The sequence below is a fragment of the Palaemon carinicauda genome, chromosome 1 (genome assembly GCF_036898095.1).
Source record: "Palaemon carinicauda isolate YSFRI2023 chromosome 1, ASM3689809v2, whole genome shotgun sequence".
Taxonomy (NCBI): Eukaryota; Metazoa; Arthropoda; class Malacostraca; order Decapoda; family Palaemonidae; genus Palaemon; species Palaemon carinicauda.
In genome coordinates, this window is record NC_090725.1 from 238,331,345 (window position 1) to 238,358,942 (window position 27,598).

Genomic DNA, 27,598 nt, shown 5'->3' on the forward strand with positions numbered 1-27,598 from the left:
CTGAAGAAGATACGCATCAAACGCTCGAAGAGATCAACTAAGGTTGACCCCGACCATATTGCGCAGGCAGTTAAGGCCGTGGTCAACAGCCATGAGCCTAGCACGGACAATTTCTCAGCAACCACCACAACCATCAGTGGTGATACACACAGACACCTCCTTGGAAGGATGGGGAGGCCATTCTCACGAGAGAAAAGTGCAAGGGAATTGGTCTCATCAGTTCAAAACCTTTCATATCAACATTTTGGAAGCTTTGGCTATTTTCCTGACGTTGAAGAAACTATCCCCTCGCAGGGCAATCCACATCAGATTGGTTCTGGACAACGAAGTGATAGTAAAATGTCTGAATCAACAAGGGTCGAGATCGCCTCACATCAACCGTGTGATATTAGCCATCTTCTACCTGGCAAGGAGGAAGGGATGACACCTATCAGCAGTTCACCTACAAGGGTTCCGCAACGTGACGGCGGACACTCTATCTAGGCAAAAGCCCATAGAGACAGAATGGTCCCTAGACGCAGAGTCATTCTCTTTTATCTTGGAAAAAGTCCCGGAACTGCAGATCGACCTCTTCACAACGAGTGACAACAAGAAACTACCTCGTTACGTAGCCCCTTATATGGACCCTCAAGCAGAGGCGACGGATGCCATGTCCCTCAACTGGAACAGGTGGAATTGCATTTACCTGTTTCCACCAACCTCCTACTAAGAGATCTTGGCAAGCTAAGATCCTTCAGAGGGACAGCAGCAGTAGTGGCCCCCAAGTGGCCCAAAAGCAATTGGTTCCTTCTAGTTCTAGAGCTGAAACAGAAGCTGTTTCCACTGTTGGATCCAGTATTATCCCGACTGGTCCAGAAGTCGATTGTCTGCGCTTCATTCTCGAGAACCAACAACCTACATCTCATGATTTTCTCGCCGTAGCGGCAAACAAAATTTTGGAATCGTGAAGGATAAAGTCGACTTCATCAAAGAGTATAAGTCAAGTTTGACTAGGAGACAATATGAAACGTCATGGAAGAAATGGGTTTCCTTTGTAAAAACAAGGAAACTGACAGAAGTAACAATAGATTTCTGTCTCGCATTCTTCATATTCCTACATGAACAAGGCCTGGCTTCTACTACGATTACCTCGTGTAAGTCGTCCCTGGCTAGACCACTTCTGTACGCCTTTGAAGTGGACCTCTCTAGTGAAAGCTTTAATAAGATCCCAAAAGCATGCACTAGACTCAAGCCAGCAACCCCACCAAAGGCCCATCACGTGGTCCTAGGACAAAGTCTTGCACTATGCTTCGAACCTAAACAATGAGAATTGTACTCTAAAGGATCTAACACAGTAAGTAATTTTTCTGCTTGCAACAGCCTCAGGGGCTAGAGTTAGTGAAATAGTGGCCCTATTCAGAAACGAAGGCCATATTCATTTCCTAGACTCAGGAGAACTGAACCTCTTTCCTGATCCTGCCTTTCTTGCCAAGAATAAGCTCCCCACTAAGAGGTGGGGTCCTTGGAGAATCTGCCCACTGAAGGAAGATGCTTCTCTGTGTCCAGTAGTGTCTTGAGGTCTATCTTCGAAGAACTTCAGACTTCAGAAGGCAAAACCTCAGGATCAAACCTATCCCTAAGACAACTGAGAGCGAAGCTCACCTACTTTATTCGCATAGCAGATCCTGAGAGTACACCCGCAGGTCACGATCCGAGGAAAGTTGCTTCTTCGTTGAACTTCTTTCAACATATGGACTTTGAAAGACTCCGCTCATACACTGGGTGGAGATCATCCATGGTTTTCTACAAACACTATGTGGAGCAAGTACATGAAATAAAACATTTTATGGTGGCGGTGGGTACTGTAGTGTCATTAAACCTGTCGTCTAGGGCTGCGATGAATAGTGGACTGTTTTGAGACTTTACAGTGCATCGGGTGCATGGGTATACTTACCTTCTAGTGCAAATCATAACGATGATTAACATACTGTTCCATATAGGTGCATATCTGACCAATAACAGCACTGCCGAGTGAATGTTTACATCACAGTGTTTATGAATGTCCAAAAAATCTGAACAAGTTAGACAGATTTGGTTTCACACCTCCATTGAGTGGCATTATTCCGATAATGAAATTATATATTTCTTATACAGGAGAAAATATGGACCTTGATGTATTATAATGCTGGATCTGATTAGTTGCAAATTAAAGATACTAAAACGTATCTGTGTCTTATTACTGCTACCTCAGTTAACGCAAATAAAACACGCCAGTTTTATTCAATCCCTATAAAGGGCCCAGAACTTGAAATCAGTATACAGATTTCCATGGTAAGTAAAAGGTAAGCTCTAAAGTTTTCCCTTTTGTTCCTACGGAAATACAAACCTTGAATCCTTATTGTCAATATCGACACTTTCCCTGCAGGAGGCAGGAAGCACTAAACCAGTTCCATGCTTAGTGGAAATGACAGTTACCTGGAATTTCACATACAGGTCTAGTAGACCAGATAAAGATATCCATTCAAGTTAGAGGGCACATACACAAACCCACAGCTATAGTAATTTCAAGTTAATTCTCTGGTAAGCTTCCATCAGGACGACATGGCCCGAGCACAAAAAAAAACAGATTTTGACCAAAGTAAAAATGTTATTTTCATTAGTAAAATAAATTTTTGAATATACTTACCCGGTGATCATATAGCTGTCAGCTCTGCTGCCCGACAGAAAAACCTAAGGACAAAATACGCCAGCGATCGCTATACAGGTGGGGGTGTACATCAACAGCGCCATCTGTCGAGCAGGTACTCAAGTACTCCATGTCAACACAGAACCAATTTTCTCCTCTGCCCACTGGGTCTCTATTGGGGAGGAAGGGAGGGTCCTTTAATTTATGATCACCGGGTAAGTATATTCAAAAATTTATTTTACTAATGAAAATAACATTTTTCAATATTAAACTTAGCCGGTGATCATATAGCTGATTCACACCCAGGGGGGTGGGTAGAGACCAGCATTACATGTTGACATTATTATGAGCTAAGTATTTTGTATTTCATTTTAGCAGTTATTCAAAATAACAAACATAAAATAAATAAGTACCTGGTAAGGAAGTCGACTTGAACAATTACTCTGCCTTTTTAAGTACGTCTTCCTTACTGAGCCTCGCGATCCTCATAGGATGCTGAGCGACTCCTAGGAGTTGAAGTATGAAGGGTTGCAACCCATACTAAAGGACCTCATCAAAACCTCTAATCTAGGCGCTTCTCAAGAAATGACTTTGACCACCCGCCAAATCAACTAGGATGCGAAAGGCTTCTTAGCCTTCCGGACAACCCAAAAACAATAATAAAACATTTCAAGAGAAAGATTAAAAAAGGTTATGGAATTAGGGAATTGTAGTGGTTGAGCCCTCACCCACTACTGCACTCGTTGCTACGAATGGTCCCAGAGTGTAGCAGTTCTCGTAAAGAGACTGGACATTCTTAAGATAAAAAGACGCGAACACTGATTTGCTTTTCCAATAGGTTGCGTCGAATATACTTTGCAGAGATCTAATTTGTTTAAAGGCCACGGAAGTTGCGACAGCTCTAACTTCGTGTGTCCTTACCTTCAGCAAAGCTTGGTCTTCCTCATTCAGATGGGAATGAGCTTCTCGTATTAACAGTCTGATAAAATAGGATAAAGCATTCTTTGACATAGGCAAAGATGGATTCTTAACTGAACACCATAAAGCTTCAGACGGGCTTCGTAAAGGTTTTAAACAGAATTTAAGAGCTCTTACAGGACATAAGACTCTTTCTAGTTCATTTCCAACCATACGATAAGTTTGGAATATCGAACGATATTGGTCAAGGCCGAGAAGGCAGCTCGTGTTTGGCTAGAAAACCAAGTTGTAGAACATGTAGCCGTTTCGGATGAGAATCCGATGTTCTTGTTGAAGGTATGAATCTCACTGACTCTTTTAGCTGTGGCTAAGCATATCAGGAAAAGAGTCTTAAAGGTGAGATCTTTCAGGGAGGCTGATTGTAGAGGTTCAAACCTGTCTGACATAAGGAATCTTAGTACCACGTCTAAATTCCAACCAGGTGTAACCAAACGACGCTCCTTCGTGGTCTCAAAAGACTTAAGGAGGTCCTGTAGATCTTTATTGTTGGAAAGATCTAAGCCTCTGTGACGGAAGACTGATGCCAACATGCTTCTGTAACCCTTGATATTGGGAGCTGAAAGAGATCTTTCTTTCCTCAGATATAAGAGAAAGTCAGCTATTTGAGTTACAGAGGTACTGGTCGAGGATACGGATACTGACTTGCACCAGTTTCGGAAGATTTCCCACTTCGATTGGTAGACTCTAAGGGTGGATGTTCTCCTTGCTCTAGCAATCGCTCTGGTTGCCTCCTTCGAAAAGCCTCTAGCTCTCGAGAGTCTTTCGATAGTCTGAAGGCAGTCAGACGAAGAGCGTGGAGGCCTTGGTGTACCTTCTTTATGCATGGCTGACGTAGAAGGTCCACCCTTAGGGGAAGCGTTCTGGGAACGTCTACTAGCCATCGAAGTACCTCGGTGAGCCATTCTCTCGCGGGCCAGAGGGAAGCAACTAGCGTCAACCTTGTCCCTTCGTGAGAGGCGAACTTCTGCAGTACCTTGTTGACAATCTTGAACGGAGGGAATGCATATAGATCTAGATGTGACCAATCTAGTAGAAAGGCATCTATATGAACTGCTGCTGGGTCCGGGATTGGTGAGCAAAATATTGGGAGCCTCTTGGTCATCGAGGTTGCGAAGAGATCTATGGTTGGCTGGCCCCAGGTGGCCCAAAGTCTCTTGCAAACATCCTTGTGGAGGGTCCATTCTGTTGGAATTATTTGTCCCTTCCGACTGAGACAATCTGCCATGACATTCAAGTTGCCTTGGATGAACCTCGTTACTAGTGAAATGTCTAGACCTTTTGACCAGGTGAGGAGGTCCCTTGCGATCTCGTACCATGTCAGAGAGTAGGTTCCTCCTTGCTGGGAGATGTACGCCAAAGCCGTGGTGTTGTCCGAGTTCACCTCCACCACTTTGCCTTGAAGGAGAGACCTGAAGCTTTTCCAGGTCAGACGTACTGCCAGTAGCTTCTTGCAGTGAAATGCATTGTCCTTTGACTCGAGTTCCATAATCCCGAGCATTCCCTACCGTCTAAAGTCGCACCCCAGCCTACGTCCGATGCGTCCGAGAAGAGAACGTGGTTGGGAGTCTGAACAGTCAGGGGAAGACCCTCTCTAAGGTTGATATAGTCCTTTCACCAAGTCAGACCAGACTTTATCTTTCCGGAAACCGGGATCGAGACCGCTTCTAGCGTCTTGTCCTTTTTCCAGTGAAAAGCTAGATGGTATAGAAGAGGACAGAGGTGTAGTCTTCCTAGTGACACAAATTGATCCACGGATGACAGGGTCCCTACCAGACTCATCCACAGCCTGACTGGGCAGCGTTCCTTCTTCAGCATCTTCTGGATGGATAGCAGGGCTGGGGGTTGATCGTCTTGTTCAGCAACGTCCTCATCAGAGGGTTCCTCATCCGAAACTGATGAGGAAACGGCAACGGAGTGGGCAACGTCTGACTCGCTGAATCCGGTCGCACTGGTGGATGCGTGACGGAGCCGGACGCAATATCATGGCACTGCTGCACAGTCTGTGAACTGTCAACAACCATGGGTGCGCGAGGAAGTACAGCGTCAACCCGAAACTGTCTAGACTGTCTGGGTTGTGCAGTCAACACCCTACCGGGTTGCTGAGGTTGACGCACTGCGTCACAACAAGTCACCTCTGCTGGTTGTTGAACGTCTTCCTAGTGACACTGAACGTCAACAACCACCTCCGAGCGTCGCTTAACGTCAACGTGCGACTGGCAACCCACACTGGGTCGCATCGGTGGAGGAACCACCTCAACTGGCAGACGCGAGTAGGATACCTCAGCGTCAACAGGGCGCACAACCCACCGGTTGGAAGGTTGTTGGCCAGAAGGTTCTTCTCCGTATTAAAGTCCTCTATCAAGGACACAAGCTTGAACTGCATGTCTTGCAGCAAAGCCTATTTAGGGTCTACGGGAGCAGGTGTGGCAACAGACGGGGTTAGCGACTGAGGCGGAACCATTTACCATCCCTGGAAGCCTTGTTATGTGTGACATAATAGTACAGCAAAACTTCAAAGGCTCGCAAAAGTTGAGAAGTTGACCTGTAAAAAACTTGGAGCGTCTCCTGGCTAGGCGCCAGGGCGAGTCTACCAGAATTGAGAAGTCTATCTGGGCAGAGGCATGAACTCCCAAGCCGAGAACTTCTCTCGTGTCCTATCAGACTCTCGCTCTATAAGCCAGTTTAAAAGAAGGGAAATCAAAGGCTGTATCCCTAAAACTCCTCCTGGTGCAAAAACCAGTCGCCTAGCCAACGTAACGCTCTCTAGGAGAGCGAGAGAGCACTAGCTTAACAACAACGGCTTCGAAGTAGCTAGGCCTAGTGTAAGTTCTGACGTTAGGCGAACGAGGAGCAGCAGTTACAAGATCCGGACGAAGATCCTTAAAAAATCATCATGATTTAATTAAAGTCCATAGGAGGCTAAGCAGCTTAAGGCTCCTCTCCAAATGACAGAGTCCTCAAAGGAATATCAGTAGGAGGGAGAACAGCACTTTCTCATCTACAGGAACCTTGTCCGAGAAAAGCTAGGTTATCTCAGTGAGGGTCTCACTGGTGCATTAGCAGCAGACCAGAAGGCAACGTTATGTAACTGCTTGACAGTCTGTGAACTGTCAAAAACTGAACTGTCAACCACAACAGGTGCGTGAGGACATACAGCACTGGTGCATTAGTAGCAGACCAGAAGGCAACGTCATGTAACTGCTTGACAGTCTGTGAACTGTCAAAAACTGAACTGTCAACCACAACAGGTGCGTGAGGACATACAGCACTGGTGCATTAGTAGCAGACCAGAAGGCAACGTCATGTAACTGCTTGATAGACTGTGAACTGTCAACAACTGAACTGTCAACCACAACGGGAGCGTGAGGACATACAGTGTTCACTCGAGACTACTTTGACTGTCTATACTGAGCAGCCAAAACAACTCTAGAATGCGGAGGTTGACGCACCGCGTCAAAACACGGCAGCTTAACTCCACCCTCCTGTTGTTGTGGTAGCACACGAACATCAACGGAGGGTTCCGTGCGTCTGTGAACGTCAGCATGCGTCTGGCAGGGTCGACTGCGCATGGGTGGAGGAGCTCTCACAGCTGGAGTGTGGGAGCAGGCAGCCTCAGCGTCTGCTGGGCGCACAACCGTGGTAGGTTGTAGGCTAACGGGTGCAGCGTCAACCTTCTCCGCACGATACTCCTGCATAACAGCAGCTAACTGAGTCTGCATAGACTGCAGCAAAGACCACTCAGGGTCTACAACAGCTGGTGCGGCAACAGACGGAGTTACTGCCTGTTGCGGTACCGCTTTGCCTCTCTAAGGAGGTGAGCAGTCGTCGGAAGACTGCAGCGAGTCCGAACTGACCCAGTGGCTACAACTGGGCCGTTGGACTTGCGCGGAAGGGACCGACTTGCACTTAATAAGCTGCGAGACCTTGGTCCATGGTTTCTTACGAGAAACCTCTTCCGCAGACGAGAAGTAAATGGGCTCTCTCGTCTTTGTGTGGGTGGGGCGATCTTGGGTAGATACGCCCGAAACCACGGAGGGAAACGTCTGTTCGTTGATCAAGGCCTGACGAACCCATAAGTCGTTCGACATTACTTCTCCCCTGGGCTTGGGAGCTTGCAAGAGGTCCCGGACTAGGTGAACGACAGGCACGAACAGACGAACCCTCGGACGCAACACTGTAACACTTTGCGCATATCACTTTATCACTTCGATTTTCTGTTTTGCACTTATTTCACTGAAATCGAAACTTTTACTAATTTCTACCTGAAACACGCAATTCTACCCTTCATTAAAAGGTAGTAATTGCGAAAACAGTCGTATAATGCAGCTCATTAATACTAGCAAAAACAGAAAACATATAAGGATAAAGAATTCAGTGGCTGGGAAAGAGACTAAACACTAGTTCAATTAAACTACGTTTACAATCTCTCACCGCACATAGCCTGGGGACAAGAATAAAACCCTAGAAACGTTTTACCTTCTTCCCCGTACAGCGACTAGGGAGGAGAGTGACACGAGAACAACGTTACCCGCTTGAACGGAACGTTTTATTTTTTTTTCTCTCTCTCCCTCCGTCTCTATCTATCTCTCTCTTTCTCTCTTGATTTCGCACCTGAGAGAAGAGCCCAATTATATATCGTCAAAAAAACATGTTATATGGCTAAAGGAAAAAACTGAAAGGTTTTCCAAATAAAAAGTTCCTTTAATTTAGAATTTAAACTATTTAAGTTAAGAAAGAATGAACGAAACGTCAGAATCGATTTACTCTTACTGCAAAGTGAAACCGTGATACAATCTCTCTCTATCGTAACGATAGAGCGCATGTTGAACGTCCTGAACGTCAACAACTGCGTAGTCTAAAAAAAAAACTAAACGTTAGTTCATCTTTGAAAACAGTACGAAGACTATCAAAGAAATTCTTTCATAAAACATTAAATTTAAAAAGTTATAAATTCTTTAAAGGCTAAATACGATATAACGGGCTCAACGTTGATTAACTTCGGTTCCAAGTTAAGACCGCCTACTATCAGGAAAGGTCGCAAATAAACAAAACATAAAAATTTCTTTTTATATGTTTATAATAAATGGAAAGTTAATCGAAGAGGCCTAATAAAGGCGGAGAGATATAAAATATATAGATCTATAACGTGTTAAGCAAAATTACTAAAAACCTAAACACACTTCCGTCTAAGGGAAGGGTCGGCCATTTAAAAGTGAAAGAGAGTCCATACTCTCTTAGTCACCATAATTAAATCTATCCAAAACGAGTTCAAGTTTTGAGATGAAGATAAAACCCCTGCATAGCGAAAGCTCAAAACTAGAATAGTGTACTTCACCAAATAGTTGTGAAAACAAATCCAGTTAGTAACAGCGTATTTTAGTGGGTCTTGCCAGTGGCACGACAGAGAGAAAATTGGTTCTGTGTTGACATGGAGTACTTGAGTACCTGCTCGACAGATGGCGCTGTTGATGTACACCCCCACCTGTATAGCGATCGCTGGCGTATTTTGTCCTTAGGTTTTTCTGTCGGGCAGCAGAGCTGACAGCTATATGATCACCGGCTAAGTTTAATATTGAAAAAATATATTTTTGGGGGAGAGTGCCATGTCATCCTGATGGATCCACCCTTTTGCTGACCCCACCCAAAATTACTTTATCAGCGGCCATTTCTGCTTAACGACAAGAAAAGGAATGGCGCGTGGTAGTAGTACGGATAGGAGGTCCACCGGGTACCTAGAACAGCACCCCCTTCTTTTGCCACTCTTCCCCCTTACATCAAAGAGTTAAATCTATTCGGGGTGAAGATTACAATGTGTCGTATCTAAAAAATATGTCCCCTAATATTATGCGATATCCTTAATTGGATACTCACACCAGAAGTTAGAATCCTGGAGACCTTCGGTTTATTTCTCTGGGAGTATCACTGTAGCAAATATGCTATCCCTTAGAAGGCTACCTAAATGAACCCTTCCATCAGGACGACATGGCACTCTCACCCAAATAGAAACAAGAGCAATCAAGAGATTTCTGACCTCAGCCAAAGGTTAATGAAGTCATCCAATCCTCAAGTCTATCTGTGATGGAAATTTAGGCAAAATCTATCAATCTGTTTTGACGTTATCTTTAAAATGATGAAAAATGCAAATACAGATCTAGAATCCAGAGCTTGATCATCTCTAAAATTTAATGGGGTCGTCCATGACCTAAGATCTCCGTGCGTGGAAATTTTCGTTAAAATCCGTCGAGTGGTTTTGAAGATATCTTTAAAATGGCAAAAAATACAAAACTGGATCTAGAATCCGGATCATCTTTGAAATTCAAAGGGGTTGTCCATGAACTAAGATCTATCTGTGGTGAAAATTTCGTAAAAATCTATCAAGTAATTTTGATGTTACCTTTAAAATGGTGAAAAATGCTAATACAAATCATCTCCAAATGTCATAGAGAACTGAAAATCATTCATTCAATCATTAATCGGGTCGTCCATGACCTAAGATCTATCTCTGGTGAAAATTTTGTCAAAATCCATCAAGTAGTTATGATGTAATCTTGTCCACAGACACATGAAAAATCCAAATCCAGTTCCGGATCCAGAACAGCTCCAAAATTTAATGGGGTCGTCCACATCCTAAGATCTATCTTCAGTGAATACTTCATCAAAAGCCGTCAAGTAGTTTTGACGTAACCCTGTCCACAGGCAAAAGTCCATAGAAAAACAGACAAATAAATCAACCAATTATTGCAGTAACTCTTTGACAGAGGTAATAAGGGTAAACAGTAAGACTAACCCCACTCAGGCTTACAGTACATAGAAAGACTACAGAAATGTAAAAGAAGAGGAAAAGTTCTTTATTATAGATATTTACTATACTTTATCATACAATTTAACAAGCACAGCTGATGAAAAGCAAATGAGGAAACGTTAATACACACAAATCGGGATTTTGGACCAGATAGAAGGTTAAATATATAATTCAGGAGGCCTCAAAAGAACATGAAGGAAATGATGAGATTTCCTATATATCTTCTTTCCTTATATTTTAAATTTCTCTTCTTTCCTAGAATGTAGTAATGTACTCACCTTTCTACCTGTAGTGTCTAATGCAATTCCTTCAACTGTGTCAATGGCTGACTGAATGATTTTGATATACTTTGTTCCATCCAAAGAGACACGCAAAATAACTGATGCAGCACTGTCTGGCAAGAAGAGGTCCCCTGGTCAAAGAAGGTAAATATTTAGTATTTATGTATAACATAATTTTCCATTTCCTCTTACCTACACTATATTATTATAAAATAGTTTAAGAGGAACACAAAATCCCATTTCAAGATTCCAATAGGACTTCCCAAAATAATTCTTTATTGAATACAAAGTAAAATTTGAAGCTGGACTACAGGTTTGGAGTAGCCAAAGGGAATGAATGGAGAGTAAAATTCAGAAATTATACTGTACCATGGGGAGATGGGTCACACTAAGTGGTACCCTGGCCCTAAGTAGAACTTTTCAGCTACAAAAGCACCAAAACTATTCATTCATTGACTTATTTGTCAGAAAGCTTTAAATTTTATGAGTAAATTGATACCTGTAATACAAAAAGGAAATTTCCAAAAATCAAGCAATACCATTGAAAATTATCAAAGCTCTAACTACTGAAGCTAGGATGTATGATGCATACAATACTTGATCCTTGATTTGAATGACTTGGATATTTTTTCCTGAGAGTTATGGCTAAATTACTTGCTTGTCTCACGTCAGTTAATCCATTATGGATATCCATTTGAGGACAACATTGACAATAACAACCAATATAAAAAATAGATAAGTAGATCCTTCACAGCAACCTTGACCCCTTTCTGATTCTTGGTGTTCATCCTACTGAAATCCCGCCAGAACCTATAGGGGCGGCTTGAATATTTAATCCTATTCATCTATTATGTATGCATATAACAATGTCACAAATACTGTTTTCTCAAATTCATTGGTATTTTATGTCGGACAGAGAAGGTCGTTTCTCACCACATATGGTATCTGTATCCAGGGATATGTCACAAAGACTAAACTCACTTTTCAGAAATCCTTAATGTTGTTAACAGATTTATGTTTACTTTGCCTATGATCGTTTTATCAGTGCTGACTATCAATTCATCTTTAATTTTTACCATTAATCCCCATTCATTTCAGCCCCTCTCATTATAGTGCATGGAATATGAGATGAAACATTTTTGCCTTTGGCAATTGCTTTCCAGGTGCAGAAATCCATTTTTTGCATCAGACTCTTCATATACTGTATTGCAGCTACCTGTGTAGTTATGTATTGGCCACCATTCACTCCAATTCATGATTTCTGCACTATTTCAAGATTTCATAATCTATTTTTTTGTAAATGCTTTATATGATAAGTTTTGCAAAACTTTATTTTCCATTTTTATTCACTTTAATATTCTGCAAAAAGGAAAATGTACTTGGGTTTTTCTTTGTGCTTCATTTTGAAGATTTTAGAAAATAATTGTGTGTATTTATTCCTAATTTACTTGTATATTTTTCTACTTTGATTTCTCTAAACAAGATATTGCCCTTTTTTTACTAAAGTTGCTGCCCACATTGGTGTGTTACTTATCTCGAGTGTTTCTTAAATACGCTGTGAACTAACAATTAATTTACAAATTCCATACTCTTATGGCAAAATTTTGTATGGACTACATGTTTAATTTCCATTCTTTGAATTTTTGCATTACTTCATCCATAGAAATACTAAACCACCACACAACACACACATCTCGGTTATTTTTATGCCAAAATGTGTCCTTTTCCATCTACATATTTTCATGTATACTTTCCTTCTATCCCAGAAACTTATTTTTTCTCAACACCTTCAATGGAATAGAACATTAAAATTCTTTTCCTTGTCTCCCTACTTGTTTTATGATGTTTTCCTAGGTCCAAGTATGCCACATAAAGGTTTTCTCCTTCACTTTCAAATATACCCTCCTTCTTGTCTAAATCCCAATTGTTTTTCTCTATCAATTCTGAACGTTTGTCTTACACCCCCGGTTCAACTCCTTCCATATCATAAGTTATATATTTTTCTGCATTGGTCATCCTGGTGGGATCTTCCATTTGATGACAAAATTTTGTCCCAATTTTCAGATCTAGAGGCTCCACTACACTTTTAAAATTGAAATGTTTGCTTCTTTGACATTGACATATAATGTAAAAACAAAATATCTTTGCACTCTTAGGTTAAAATCAGCTTTTATAATCTACTAAATCAAACTTCTATAAAAGCATTACAACTTATTTTGATATTAAAAACAAAATATTTTATTCAAGACACTATTCTAAAAGAGAGAAAAAGTTATAACTTTAAAGCAGGGTTTCCCAAACTTCAGGACACCATGGAGCCCCTGAGCAGGGGAAAGGTTTTTCACGGAGCACTAAGAAGATAATTTCTAAAATAAATATGAAAAACTTTAATACTAACTAATGATTTTTGGGTTCCTTGACTTATGGCTTAAGCCAAAGGGAGCAACCACAAAAGCATTGACAAATTTGCTTCTTTGGTTGTCTGAGATTTGAGTCATGAAAATATATACCAGGTAAAGAATGCTCATAATGGATGTATATGAGAATAAACTACAAATGATATCGACAATGAAAATGAATAAGTCGAAGAAAATCACAACTAAAGAATGGTCTTTATTATTGTTGGGGTCTTTAGATTTTACTTATCATACTCGTCATTATATCTTTTTTTCTTATTTTTGTCTTTTATAAAAGGACTAATTGGCAACTTTTCATCAAGGCCACTATAGTTATTTTGTGGAATTTCCACAAAATAATTTTGGTGGCCTGGATGAGATCAGCATTTGCTTATACAGTACTTGTTCATTAGTTGTTCCTGTTCGTGATTTTACTATATTTTCGTGTTTACAACCATTTTCTTTGTTTTTGATTAATCAAAAATTGTTGCATTTTCTAATTTATTTCTTTATTTTCTTTTTCATGAACCATCCTGAAACTCTTTACACCTGTAGTTATGTATCATATCTCTTTCCAGTAAAAAGATAAATAATTAAATGTCTGCAGCCATTACATTTTTCCATATAAAGCATTTGGTCCTCTTTAAGAAAGGGCTTCCGGAGCCCCTTAGCCTCACTCACGGAGCCCACTTTGGGAAACCATGCTTTAAAGGATAAAAGAAAAAAATGAGGGATCAAATCGTATATCTAAAAATAGATTCAATTTTTTTCTTTACCTGAAACTGGATCATAATCCAAAGCAACTACATTTTGCAGGCCTGCCAGGGGAAGGACCACATCAGCCAAGTACAAAGTATCAAGAGACAACTGGCGAATATCATGTCGACGGGCAAAAATAAGAGATTCCATTGGTTGTCTGTGGCATGTGTGATTATCACCCTGTAGAAAGAATTGAAAATAATAACATTTGAATATACATACATACATATACCAAGGCACTTCCCACAATTTTGGGGGGTAGCCGACATCAACAAATGAAACAAAAACAAAAAGGGGACCTCTACTCTCTACGTTCCTCCCAGCCTAACAAGGGACTCAACTGAGTTCAGCTGGTACTGCTAGGGTGCCACAGCCCATCCTCCCCCGTTATCCACCACAGATGAAGCTTCATAATGCTGAATCCCCTACTGCTGCTACCTCCGCGGTCATCTAAGGCATCGGAGGAAGCAGCAGGGCCTACCGGAACTGCGTCACAATCGCTCGCCATTCATTCCTATTTCTAGCACGCTCTCTTGCCTCTCTCACATCTATCCTCCTATCACCCAGAGCTTCCTTCACTCCATCCATCCACCCAAACCTTGGCCTTCCTCTTGTACTTCTCTCATCAACTCGTGCATTCATCACCTTCTTTAGCAGACAACCATTTTCCATTCTCTCAACATGGCCAAACCACCTCAACACATTCATATCCACTCTAGCTGCTAACTCATTTCTTACACCCGTTCTCACTCTCACCACTTCGTTCCTAACCCTATCTACTCGAGATACACCAGCCATACTCCTTAGACACTTCATCTCAAACACATTCAATTTCTGTCTCTCCATCACTTTCATTCCCCACAACTCCGATCCATACATCACAGTTGGTACAATCACTTTCTCATATAGAACTCTCTTTACATTCATGCCCAACCCTCTATTTTTTACTACTCCCTTAACTGCCCCCAACACTTTGCAACCTTCATTCACTCTCTGACGTACATCTGCTTCCACTCCACCATTTGCTGCAACAACAGACCCCAAGTACTTAAACTGATCCACCTCCTCATGTAACTCTCCATTCAACATGACATTCAACCTTGCACCACCTTCCCTTCTCGTACATCTCATAACCTTACTCTTACCCACATTAACTCTCAACTTCCTTCTCTCACACATTCTTCCAAATTCTGTCACTAATCGGCCAAGCTTCTCTTCTGTGTCTGCAACCAGTACAGTATCATCCGCAAACAACAACTGATTTACCTCCCATTCATGGTCATTCTCGTCAACCAGTTTTAATCCTCGTCCAAGCACTCGAGCATTCACCTCTCTCACCACTCCATCAACATACAAGTTAAACAACCACGGCGACATCACACATCCCTGTCTCAGCCCCACTCTCACCGGAAACCAATCACTCACTTCATTTCCTATCCTAACACATGCTTTACTACCTTTGTAGAAACTTTTCACTGCTTGCAACAACCTTCCACCAACTCCACATAACCTCATCACATTCCACATTGCTTTCCTATCAACTCTATCATACGCTTTCTTCAGATCCATAAACGCAACATACACCTCCTTACCTTTTGCTAAATATTTCTCGCATATCTGCCTTACTGTAAAAATCTGATTCATACAACCCCTACCTCTTCTAAAACCACCCTGTACTTCTAAGATTGCATTCTCTGTTTTATCCTTGATCCTATTAATCATTACTCTACCATACACTTTTCCAACTACGCTTAACAAACTAATACCTCTTGAATTACAACACTCATGCACATCTCCCTTACCCTTATATAGTGGTACAATACATGCACAAACCCAATCTACTGGTACCATTGACAACACAAAACACATATTAAACAATCTCACTAACCATTCAAGTACAGTCACACCCCCTTCCTTCAACATCTCAGCTCTCACACCATCCATACCAGATGCTTTTCCTACTCTCGTTTCATCTAATGCTCTCCTCACTTCATCTATTGTAATCTCTCTCTCATTCTCATCTCCCATCACTGGCACCTCAACACCTGCAACAGCAATTATATCTGCCTCCCTATTATCTTCAACATTCAGTAAACTTTCAAAATATTCCGCCCATCTTTTCCTTGCCTCCTCTCCTTTTAACAACCTTCCATTTCCATCTTTCACTGTCTCTTCAATTCTTGAGCCAGCCTTCCTTACTCTCTTCACTTCTTTCCAAAACTTCTTATTCTCTTCATATGAATGACCCAATCCCTTACCCTACCTCAGGTCAGCTGCCCTCTTTGCTTCACGTACCTTGCGCTTTACTTCCACATTTTTCTCTTTATATTTTTTATACTTTTCTATACTGTTACTCTGCAGCCATTCTTCAAAAGCCCTCTTTTCCTCTTCCACTTTTACCTTCACTCCTTCATTCCACCATTCACTGCCTCCAACAACCTTCTTGCCACACACATCACTTGCAATCCCAACAAAATATTCTTTTACTAAATTGCCAGTTTCTCTTACTTTCACTTCGTCATATGTCATTTTCAACCTTACCTGATATTTACTTTTTACCCCCGGTTTTATTAGCTCTTCAACCCTCACTAGCTCCCTATTACATCCACTTACTCTATTCCCCCACTCTTTTGCTACAACTAATTTTCCTTCCACCAAATAATTATCAGACATACCATTAGCCATACCCCTAAACACGTGCACGTCTTTCAATCTTCCAAACATTCTTTTAGTTATCAACACATAATCCATTAATGCCCTTTCTACTACTCTTCCATTTGCCACTCTTACCCATGTATACTTATTTTTATCTTTCTTTTTGAAAAAGCTATTACTTATCACCATCTCTTGCTCAACACACATATCTACCAGTCTCTCACCACTCTCATTTTCACCTGGTACGCCATACTTCCCAATGACACCTTCTACCTATCCAGCGCCCACTCTAGCATTTATGTCACCCATGACAACTACATAATTCCTTCTACCCAGTCCTTCTACACACCTAGTTAATTCATTCCAGAACTCATTCCGCTCTTCTTCACTTTTCTCACTACCTGGCCTATACGCACTGACAAACGCCCAACATTCCCTACCCAACCTAACCCTTACCCACATTAACCTAGATGATATCTCCTTCCATTCCACTACTTTACCTGTCATCCATTCACTCAGCAATAAAGCCACACCCTCTCTCGCTCTTCCCCTTTCAATCCCAGACACTCTACCAGACATTTCACCAAACATCACTTCACCCTTTCCTTTTATCTTCGTCTCACACAAGGCCAATACATCCATCCTTCTATTCCTAAACATACTTCCAATTTCACATCTTTTACTCTCTATCGTACTACATCCACGCACATTCAAACACCCCAAAACTAGAGTGCGGGGAGCAGTCACTCTCCCCCCAGCTCCATCTCTCTGTCATGTTTTTATATGATGGTGACAATGGGTTAAGTTAATGAAAAACGCTGTGGTCAAGATAATAAGTGTAAAACTTTACATTCTTGCTATGAACAATCATGTGCTGTCAAGGAGCAGCGAAACGGTAATTTGATGATAACACGCTACTAATAACTTAAACTAAACAAGCTTTAGAAGATATATTAATATTATCTGTCTGTATGAAATGAAGAATAGTTTTATCAAAGATTATTTAGGATTTTTTCTGTAAATATTTGTTAGATGTTTAAACTTTGATATTTCAGAGAAGCCTTATTTAGGATAAAAAACCTTAGTGAAATGGTTGGATTTATGTGAAAAAAATAAACTTTTCATGTTAATTATCGATCAAATAGAATGACTTATCTAAAGAGAATATAAATGAATGAGAAGTTACAAGAAGAAAAAGAGAAACGGAGAAAATCAACAACAAAATAAATAAAAAGGGAGTTAACTACTATGCAAATACTCAATGCATTAAGATAAGTCATTTGAATACAGTAAAAATAATTTGAATTTTGACATTAAAGGTATATTACCTTCATGAGAATGCCAGTTGGACAAGCACATGTATAGTTATTTGGTTCCAACAAACATAGATGTGAGCAGCCTCCATTACCAATATTACAAGGGGTGCTTACAAAATTCCTTTGTTGCTTGAAGACTCGCAAATCCATAAGTCCTTTAAGCCCTTTCCTGTAAAACAAGTTATTTGGTACAATTTCAACATTCCCCTATCAATACTCTTCAAATAAATGTAAAAATACAGCAGTTGTACAGTAATAATTTATCTTTTTTATTTCAATACTGCTCAGGTACTTCCATTGTATTAACTTTCAGCTATATACTCTCTTTGGTACTTATCAATGGCTGCTAGATGTCTTTGCCATTGTATGTTTATGTAACTTTTTTATCTTAAGATAAAGCAATATGGGGAGGAGTGTGAGAAATAGTGAATATCCGTTAAGTATTGAAATAATTTATCTTTGTTTTTTTTATGTCAATGAATCTTACCTAGTAGTAAGTACCAGTATTAAAATAATCTATCTTTTGTTTTTTTATTTAAATGAATCTTACCTAGTATCCACTTATTAGATGGGGATCGTGGTAGAATAACTGTAGCAGTTAAAAATATACAAAAAACTTGAAAGGAATCTAAAATACAATAAAATTCCTTAAAAAACATTTTACTTATAATCCAGACCTTTACTGTCTTGACTTTCACCACTAACAAATTTTAATAGACTTGAAATGCTAAAAAAGAAATGGCAAGCAAATGAGTTCTGGATTTACACTAGCAAGTCTATAAGAAAATATTTCTCATGAAGAACTTACAGGTATCACACAAAAAGAGATAGTTTAATCAACAAGAAAATATAGAGATGTAAGGACACTGAATCACATACAGCATGACAAAAAGTACTCTTACACTTCACAATAAACGGATTTGAGCGAAGCGAAAAATCTATTTTTGGGTGAGATAGCCATGTCGTCCTGATGGAAGTTCCTTAAAGTAGGTTCCTAAGGGATATATGTACTACAGTGATATTCCCAGAGAATTTTACCTTTAGTTATCCAGAATTCTAACTCCTGGCACGAATATCCTTAATTTTCTCTCAAGGATATCGCATAATATCAGGGATGTATTCTTGACACGCCTCATAGCAATCTGCACCCCTAATAACGTTTACGCTTCGAGGAGGTGTGGCAAAATAAAAGGGAGCCGTATCAAGGCTACCCCGTTCTCGTACTACTATTGAGTATGATAACAGCGCCATTCCCACGATGGCGAACATTCCTTGTAGCATTGTGAAGATCTTTTCTTTTTAGAAGAGATGGGTGGGTCCATCAGGACGAAATGGCTATCTCACCCAAAAATTGATTTTTCGCTTCGCTCAAAATCCGTTTTTGGGGCTCAAGCCATGTCGTGCTGATGGAAGCATTCCAGAGCATTAGTGTATCTGTGGATATTCATCAGTGCCTTAACCTTATAGCAACCTTTTCTATGGTCATGGGGACCAATTGAGACAAGTGACGTCACCGTTATTCGTCACCATCACTAATCATAAACAATGTTAGTGCTTCCTGCCTCCTACAGGGAAGAGTCATCTAGACAGTAGAAAAGGGGTCTCGAGGTTAACATATATTGTATGACCAAACATAAGTATACATTGAATATACAAATAGTCTCATAGTTGTATATTTTGCTAAAATAATATCAGTGTCTCTTATATCTATAATTTGATGCATACAAATATATGAGGGATACTTACTTTGGTAAGTTGAAGAACTCTGGCATATATACATACAATTGTCGGGCGAAAGTGGACACACTACATTCTAATAGACATTTATTCCTAATAAATGCCTAAAAGAGATGTTTAGTAAAACGAATGTAGTATGACAATGGGATTATACCTGTAACGAGTACAGAGACTATTTCTTTCTTGAAGGAAGAAATGATGAGTGCCACTCTCAGACTGAAGAAAAATTATAAAACAATTTCTCTTCATAATTCCTGTACTGGTTACTTCTATCTGCACTGTGTACTTCGTACACCGGCACTAGTGCTATCTGTATAATTCCACACCTGGGATTTGAACAGAGCTAGTGTTATCATGGTAACACTTAATCAAAAGAAGTCACGCCTAGGAAGGATGACCTCTTCTCCCTTTAATTGACAGTCCCAGTCAATTAGCTGTTCATCGTAGAATTTAGACGGCAGGTTAAATATTCTACCTGGCGTCACCACATATTGCTTCAGATCATGGACTTGTCTAGCATAGTGTTTGTAGAACACTCTGGATGATTCTCATCCGTTACATGTGCGAGGACATGTGAGGTCCCAAACCATTAACTGTTTACCACAGTAATTAGGAGGCAGGTTTTAATACACTACCTGCCGCCACTACGAAGTGTTTCAGTTCATGCACTTGTTTTGCATAGTGTTTGTAAAACACTCTGGAAGATTTCCATCCAGTGTATGAACAAAGGTGCTCAAAGTCCATATACTGAAAGAAGTTCAGTGATGAAGCAATCTTTCTCGGATCATGACCTGCGGGAGTACTGTCCGGATCCGCTCTACGAATAAAGTAGGTGAGCTTCGTCCTTAGTTGTTTTAGGGATAAATTTGATCCCGAAGTTTCTCCTTTAAAGAGCTGTCCTCCCCTGAAGTCTAAAGTTCTACGAAGATAGACCTTTAGACACTCTACAGGACATAGAAAGACATCTTCCTTCAGAGGGCAGATCTTTCATATAGGAGAGGCCTAGTCAAGGCTGACTTGCACGTATTTATCGTATTGGCCGCCAGACCTTGGCTATGAAGGTGGACAAAGAAGGACAGACAGAAGTTCATTGAAATTTCTTTCGGTCCTTTTGCTTTGACAAACGCAACCCACTTTTTCCAGGAAGACTCATATTGTCTTCTAGTTGACTTGGCCTTGTATTCTAATAAGAATTCTATATTGCCTTTTGAAATCCCAAACTTTTTTCTAACCGCTAGACCGAGAAAATCATGAAATGAAGGGTTTGGGTTCTCTGTGATAAAACGAAGGCAGTTAATTTCTGAACCTTCGGAAATATACCTAGGATCAGAGCTAGGACCAGCCTCATCTAGTCTATCAGCCCCACTAGAGGATCCTCGTATGGGGTTATATAGCGAGGTAGTTTCTTGAAGACACTCGTGATGAAGAGGTCGAATTGCAGTTCCAGGACTTGTTCCCATCTGGGAGGGAATATGTCTGCGTCCATGGACCATTCCAACTCTATCGGCTTGGATCGAAATAGAGTATCCACCGTCACATTGTGGATCAGTTGTAAATGAACTGCTGGTAGGTGCCATCCCTTTAAGAGAGGGATGGGTAACTTCACCAAGACTGTATGAGACGTTCGATTGTGACGTCTTATTATCGCTTTGGTGTCCCAGATCAGTCGTAGGGAGTCTGAACTGTGTGGAGGGGGCTTCCCCACTCATGAAAGGACCAGCAGAGTCTTGGGATTTTCGTGCTTTAATTTTTGTTAGAGAAGCAATTAAAGAGGGACCGATCTCAGTCTTTTTTTATCTCTTCGAGCGTTTGATGCGTGTTTTCTCCAGGCTCTTAACGCATCTTTCGGGTGAGCCCTTAGCACCAGGTCTGTCACTATTGCGAACAGGGGAAAGTTTAGCACTTTTCCCTGTTGGCATTATGGAAATCTGACTGATTACCAGTCTCTCTTGACAGACCTCACGAGCTCCTTTTATATTCCCAAGGGAAAGGAGAGTTGATGTGACTGAGGGCTTCGGTGGTTTTTTAACCATCGAAACCCCTGAGCTGGAGAAAGTCGAGACTTCTAGAAGCTTATCTTGCATCCGTGATGTCCCGGGAACCGCGTCATCTCTTTGAATGCACATTGGCCATCCACTTTGGGTGCTGCCCACCCCAGCCTCTCGATCAGGTATATTAATACCTGAACTATTTCTAGGCATGACTTTGACGTGACTAAGTTCGTCAATCCTAGGATGAATGTTACTCTCTGTAACATGAATTCTAGATAGGAGGAAGGGGGGTGGTTGACTGGAAGGTTCTGAAGGACACCTTTCAGGTCTGACAAGACTATGAAGACCCCTAATTGGAACAAGGTCCATATGTTCAGAAGGATTTACATTCAGAACTTGCTGTTTTTTATGAACTTGTTGAGTGGCGACAAGTTCAGAATGACTCAGAGATTTCTTGAGTCTCCTTCTCGTGAACACAAAAACAGCCTTCCCTGGAACTCGATGAGCTATAGTTTTCTTACCACCTGTATGCTCTATAGCTCTCAGGTATACTCCTCCAGGAGGGTTTTGAACTGTAGGAGAAGGTAAGGAAACGATGGTAGGGACATTTCTGTTTCCCATCAATGGCTCATCTTGAATAGGCTTTGGACCGAAGGATCGAAGGTCCTGCGATCCTGAGGGAATGTTCCTCCTAGCCGAAGCGTCTTTATGCTTCGAATAGTCAGTAGGCCTTTGACCATCTGCCTATAGCATCGTGGTCACTGGAATAGTGGGATGTTGTTGAGCAGCCCGGATATTTCCAGCATTTTCGATCTTCTTTTTAGGTTGGGGACCCACAACCACGGAAGATTTTCTCTTTGAAGGAATGCCTCATTTTTGGAGAAGACTTATGTTCTCCATGGTGGCGTTCTTAATTACTTCCTTAATGACCTCGTGTGGGAAGAGGTCTTTACCCCAGATGTTGGAAGATATTAGCTTCCTTGTTTTGTGTTTCACTGTTGCAGCAGCGAACACAAACTCTCTACATGCTCTCCTAGCCTTCATAAAGGCGTAAAGGTCCTTCACCAAGGTAGCCATATGCATTTTGGCTATGACCATGAGCATGTCTGGGGTATTTTCGTAGGTTGAACACAACTCTATGTAGTTTTGTAGAGAAAGGGATGTCGCAAGTCTCTCCTTTGACTCATGTTCATTATACAAGAGCAACTCAGATAATTTAGGGAGACATACCTTGAATTGTCGACTTGCGACATCCTTGTCTAATTTTCCTACTGAAAATGTCAAATGGACTTCCCTCCAATCCTTTTCCTGTCCGGGAAAAGCTGGTGATAAAGGCTTGCACTCATCGAGTGTGGGACATGGCTTACCTGCCTCTACCGCTTTGGCAACAGAAGTAAATGCCTTCCCATAAAGGGGAATGAGAGTGAAGTAGGAGCAAGAAAGGAAGGGTGTCTGTTATTCAGTGAGAATACCTTCGACTCTGAATAACCCGCCTTTTTTAGACTACCTGAAAGGATAGTCTGTTCCTTATCATGTTCGAGAATCATGACCTCCTTTGGTTCCATTCCTTTTCTTGACTTTGGTTCGTACTTCAGTCGAACCCAACAATTAGGGAAAGCATCAAAGCTTGGCCAAAATTGAATTTTGTCCAAAGGAACACCACCTATTTTCTCTGAGATGTAGAGATTGCCATTTCAAATCGGCGTCTGCTCTGCAAACCTCCAGGGATTGGTTATAGAGCATGTTGGTAGGTCTTGATTCGTGGGTCGTTTGACTGACCCCTGGGAAGCGACAAGAGAAGCTTTACGAGGCTCTATCTTGCGTTTTACTTACTGCTTTTTGTTTTGTTTACGAAAGCTCTCTATTTGATTCTTCAGCTGGAAACATAATTGTACCACATTATCCAATAGAGGGGTAAAAGACGAAGATGTCGACATCGATGGCTCTATAGCCGGCATAGGCGGAGGAAATTCCGACACAACATTTTTCTCTTCTACCCTGGGGCACTTCTTGCCCTCAATCCCAAAGGTTTTCTGGCCGTCAGGGGATGTAGTTGGCTCCTGAGGCACTACTATTTCCTCACTTGCTTCCGGAAATAGTAGCTTACGCATCCTATCATTAGGTAGGAAAGGTCCCGGAGAGATCTTTTGAAAGCCTCTCACCCAGTTGCGTAATTTATATTGAGCTGTATCCCTAGTCTCCGTAGACTTGGGATTTTCAAAACCTTCAGACATTAATGTCCGACATATATTGCAAACCTGTGGGTTCAAATAATGTAGGGATCCGGAAATAATATTGCAGGGGGCATGAAACCTGCAAGTATTATGACCGTAAAAATACTTACTCTTGGCCTTGCAGAGGACTGCAGCACAAGGTATCTGGTGTTCCTCCTGTAAAGAAAGAAAAACCAAATGAGTATACAATGGATTATCTCCTTGACAATCAACATGCAAATGTCCTTTACAATAGAGTAGCTTAGGATAGTAAGCTATGAAGGGATAGTAGGAGATACATACTTGTGTACCCCTGTGAGCTAATGCTGTTACCTCCCCTCAGTATTAACTACATGGAGATTTCTCTATTGAGTAACTCCAAGTAGAAAGGCTCTTACCCCTAGGGGTAGAGAAGTATCAAATCACTGTCCCAAAATAATGTTAATACTGTGGGGTCAGGAGGACTGATTCTCGATCAGAATATTGAAGAAAACTATTCATTCAATATATGAGCGGTACGAGCGGAATGCTCATACAAGGGTGCCCAAGGTATGTCAGAAAATACTACTGTATAATGGTACTGTAGTTTTCTAATTGCAGTAAGTCTATATTGCAATTTACTGGCTACTGTACATCATGTATTGTAGTCTAGTCATTATGCTGCCTTCATAGTAGCATATGACAGTACGGTCCATCTAGCATGAAGCCAGCTGGACAAGGAAAATAAAGACATATATTTGTATATCCCACTCAGCCTATTTGCTGTAGTCTTCCTACTATATTAAAATATAGAGTTTCCTGATCAGGGAGACTCAAGGATAAAAACTCTAACCTTAAGGGTTAGGAGTTTATTACTCTTGCCTTGAAGTGTTTAATATTGTAGGGTAATCCTAATACTGATTCTAATCAGGATATTGAAGACATCATATTCATTCAATATAGGATTGGGCTCAGCAAATGCCTGTGTTGGATATCCAAAATATATTGGAAATAACTACTAGTATAAAATATATAGTAGTTTTCTATCTGCAGTATAATCTATACTGCAGATATACTGGCTACCTGTATAACATATACAGTAGTTCAGCCGGTATGTTGCCGGCATAGCTAGGTCTTGCCGGCATACCCGGCATGCTAGCTAGAGAGAGAGAGAGAGATAGCATGGAAAAAAGGCTACTCCTTACTGTGAATGTATACAGTAATTAAGAATGTAAAAGTCTAATTTGACTGCCTTTCTCCAGAAAGAAGGTTCTAATAGAAGGGGAGAATGTACCATTCAGGCTTCCATGCAGCTACAGTACTATTTCCGGCAAGGTATCGCCGAAACACTGCCGGCCAGCAAGCCTCCAGCAATACCAGTACAGTCGGCGTGCTGCCAACTGAGTCAGCACTATCTTTGCTGGCCTGGCTGGCAGTACCCCGGCAACAGAACCTGTAGCAGCAGTCCAAGGGAGGACTGAAGAACCTTGGGGACAGAAGGGACTTCCCACTCACGGCCATCATGGCCGCCGGCAGCCGCCAGCTACCGGAAGCCATCTTGGCCGGCAGTTGCCGACAGTCTCCAGTTGTCGGCAGCCATCTTGGCTGCCGGCAGTCATCAGCTAACGGCAGTATGCCCTGCCGTCAGCCAAAGACATGGCTAGAGAGGGAGTCTGGCTGGCTCCGGCAGCCTACCGGCAATGGTAAGGTTGCAAGATGCCGGCCTAAATAAAGGCAATGGCTCAGCCATCAAAAGTGGACAGAGGGGTAGGGAACAGGGTCCTGTAACAAGTGTGAAAGGAACTGGCAAAATTGTCAGTCCTACCACCTGTTAAAAGAAACTCTGTTTCAGTATCGGCAGAATCCCAGGAAACAGGAGAGACTCAGTTCTCCATCCCAGAGATTGCCGACACAGTTAAGGGAATGGCGGCACTGCCGCCTCCTCTCAACAAAGAAGAAACAGAGTTCCAGTGCCACGTTATCCTAGGCTAAAAAATATTACTCTTCAGCCCAGAGTACTGTGGCACAGGACTCGTCTTTTAGTCGCAAGGAGAAGATGGTAACCTACCATAACTTCGAGTGCGGCTAATGAGGGCTAACCTCCATGGCCGGACACCAAGCCGGCAGGGGAATGATGGTATCCTACAACCCATTCGCCCTGCCGGCAGGTCGCCGATATAAGACTAAATATTCTGAGATTCTGAATAAATCCCAAAACCTGCTGGTATACCAGAACCAACGGTTAAGGGAAGAGGCAGGACAAACCCTAAGTTAGCCATGTCTGAATAAAATTCAAGGCACAGCTATTAGGGTTGTAGCCTGAGGCTACACTCAGAGGGAAAGAGATTACCCTTAAATCTCCGAAGAGACGTGTAATGTTTCATAACAATCTAGGAGGTATCAGTCTCCACTGAATGAAAACAATACACGAGGGTAACCGGGGAATGTCAGAACGTATAGTGAAACGTCTAGGTTAGGTTACCTAGGCTAGTAAAAGAAAATATACAAGTAATTAACAAAAGGAACCTATTTAAGAACCAACCTTCAAAAAACCAACCTGTTTGAGCTAAGGTTTCAAAGACGCACAGTTTCTATTCACTATTACATGTTAACAAAAATAGAAAATATACTTAGCGACTTTGAACTTTCCAAATTGGTGGCTCCTTGGAATTGTAGAAGTTTGTTCCTTCTTGTTCTTTAAATCACTTAATTTTTAGAGAAAGCACTGTTTGTCTGACGGAGGTTTTAGTACCACTAACTCTGAAGGAAAAATACTCTCCCCATTTTAACTTTTCCGCCCTACCGCACACTATTGAACTAGTTTTTCGGAATAGCTAAACGGTAACAATCGATTATTTACGACCGTACAACTCTACTAGTACTTTAATTTGCGGAATCTCTCAAATATTTATACTAATTATTTATACTTTTATTTATAATATTCGATCTATTTATTTATTAATTATTTATTTAATTTAAAAAGAACGAAATATACTTCACAATACTTAATTAATTTGATTAGTATTTCGCCTCTTATTATTTACTAAAGTTCGACACATTTCCATGCCAACCCTGAAATTTCTTTTATTTTACAACACTAAACGAGATCTCGGTTACCTAAATCACCGAAACTCTAACTATACGATCGACAGAGAAAAAGGAAAAAATTATGCAAATTATCAAATATTTACAAGAATAATTGCCTAAATAGCTAAATAATTAAAATAATTAAATAAGGCTATTTAAAACTGGAAGTCGTTCTGCTATCTAAATAACACATGCCTAACGAACGACGGCGCCCATGGCGCCTCAAGTAACTGGCCTAGCTCTTAGGCACAATAAAATACTCTAATTTCATTGTGAAACAGGAACTAAAATATACTCATAGTAAAGACCCGATACTCAACTTCCCAGAGGCGGAAGAAGATGGAGAAAGCATAATCATAATCCTGTAAAACGATCGAAAAGTTAGATCACCAGGGAATACCACCGAGCGAAATCGCTACAAAAAAAGGAATATCCGCCATCGTGGGAATGGCGCTGTTATCATACTCAATAGTAGTACGAGAACGGGGTAGCCTTGATACGGCTCCCTTTTATTTTGCCACACCTCCTCGAAGCGTAAACGCTATTAGGGGTGCAGATTGCTATGAAGCGTGTCATTATGCGTGATATTATGTGATATCCTTGAGAGAAAATTTAAGGATATTCGCGCCAGGAGTTAGAATTCTGGATACCTAAAGGTAAAATTCTCTGGGAATATCACTGTAGTACATATATCCCTTAGGAAGCTACTTTAAGGAACTTCCATCAGCACGACATGGCT

At 41.1% G+C, this 27,598-nt stretch overlaps 1 protein-coding gene across 1 annotated transcript in view; it reads right to left on the reverse strand.

The window, feature by feature from the left end:
• Lrp4 (LDL receptor related protein 4) overlaps positions 1 to 27,598 on the reverse strand; it is a 339,698-nt gene that overhangs the window by 220,383 nt on the left and 91,717 nt on the right. The window contains exons 12-14 of the mRNA XM_068388178.1: positions 17,865 to 18,021; positions 13,899 to 14,061; positions 10,724 to 10,857 (exon numbers count right to left, since the gene is read on the reverse strand). Coding sequence (XP_068244279.1) covers positions 10,724 to 10,857; positions 13,899 to 14,061; positions 17,865 to 18,021 — 454 coding nt within the window. The remainder of the gene's footprint in view (positions 1 to 10,723; positions 10,858 to 13,898; positions 14,062 to 17,864; positions 18,022 to 27,598) is intronic.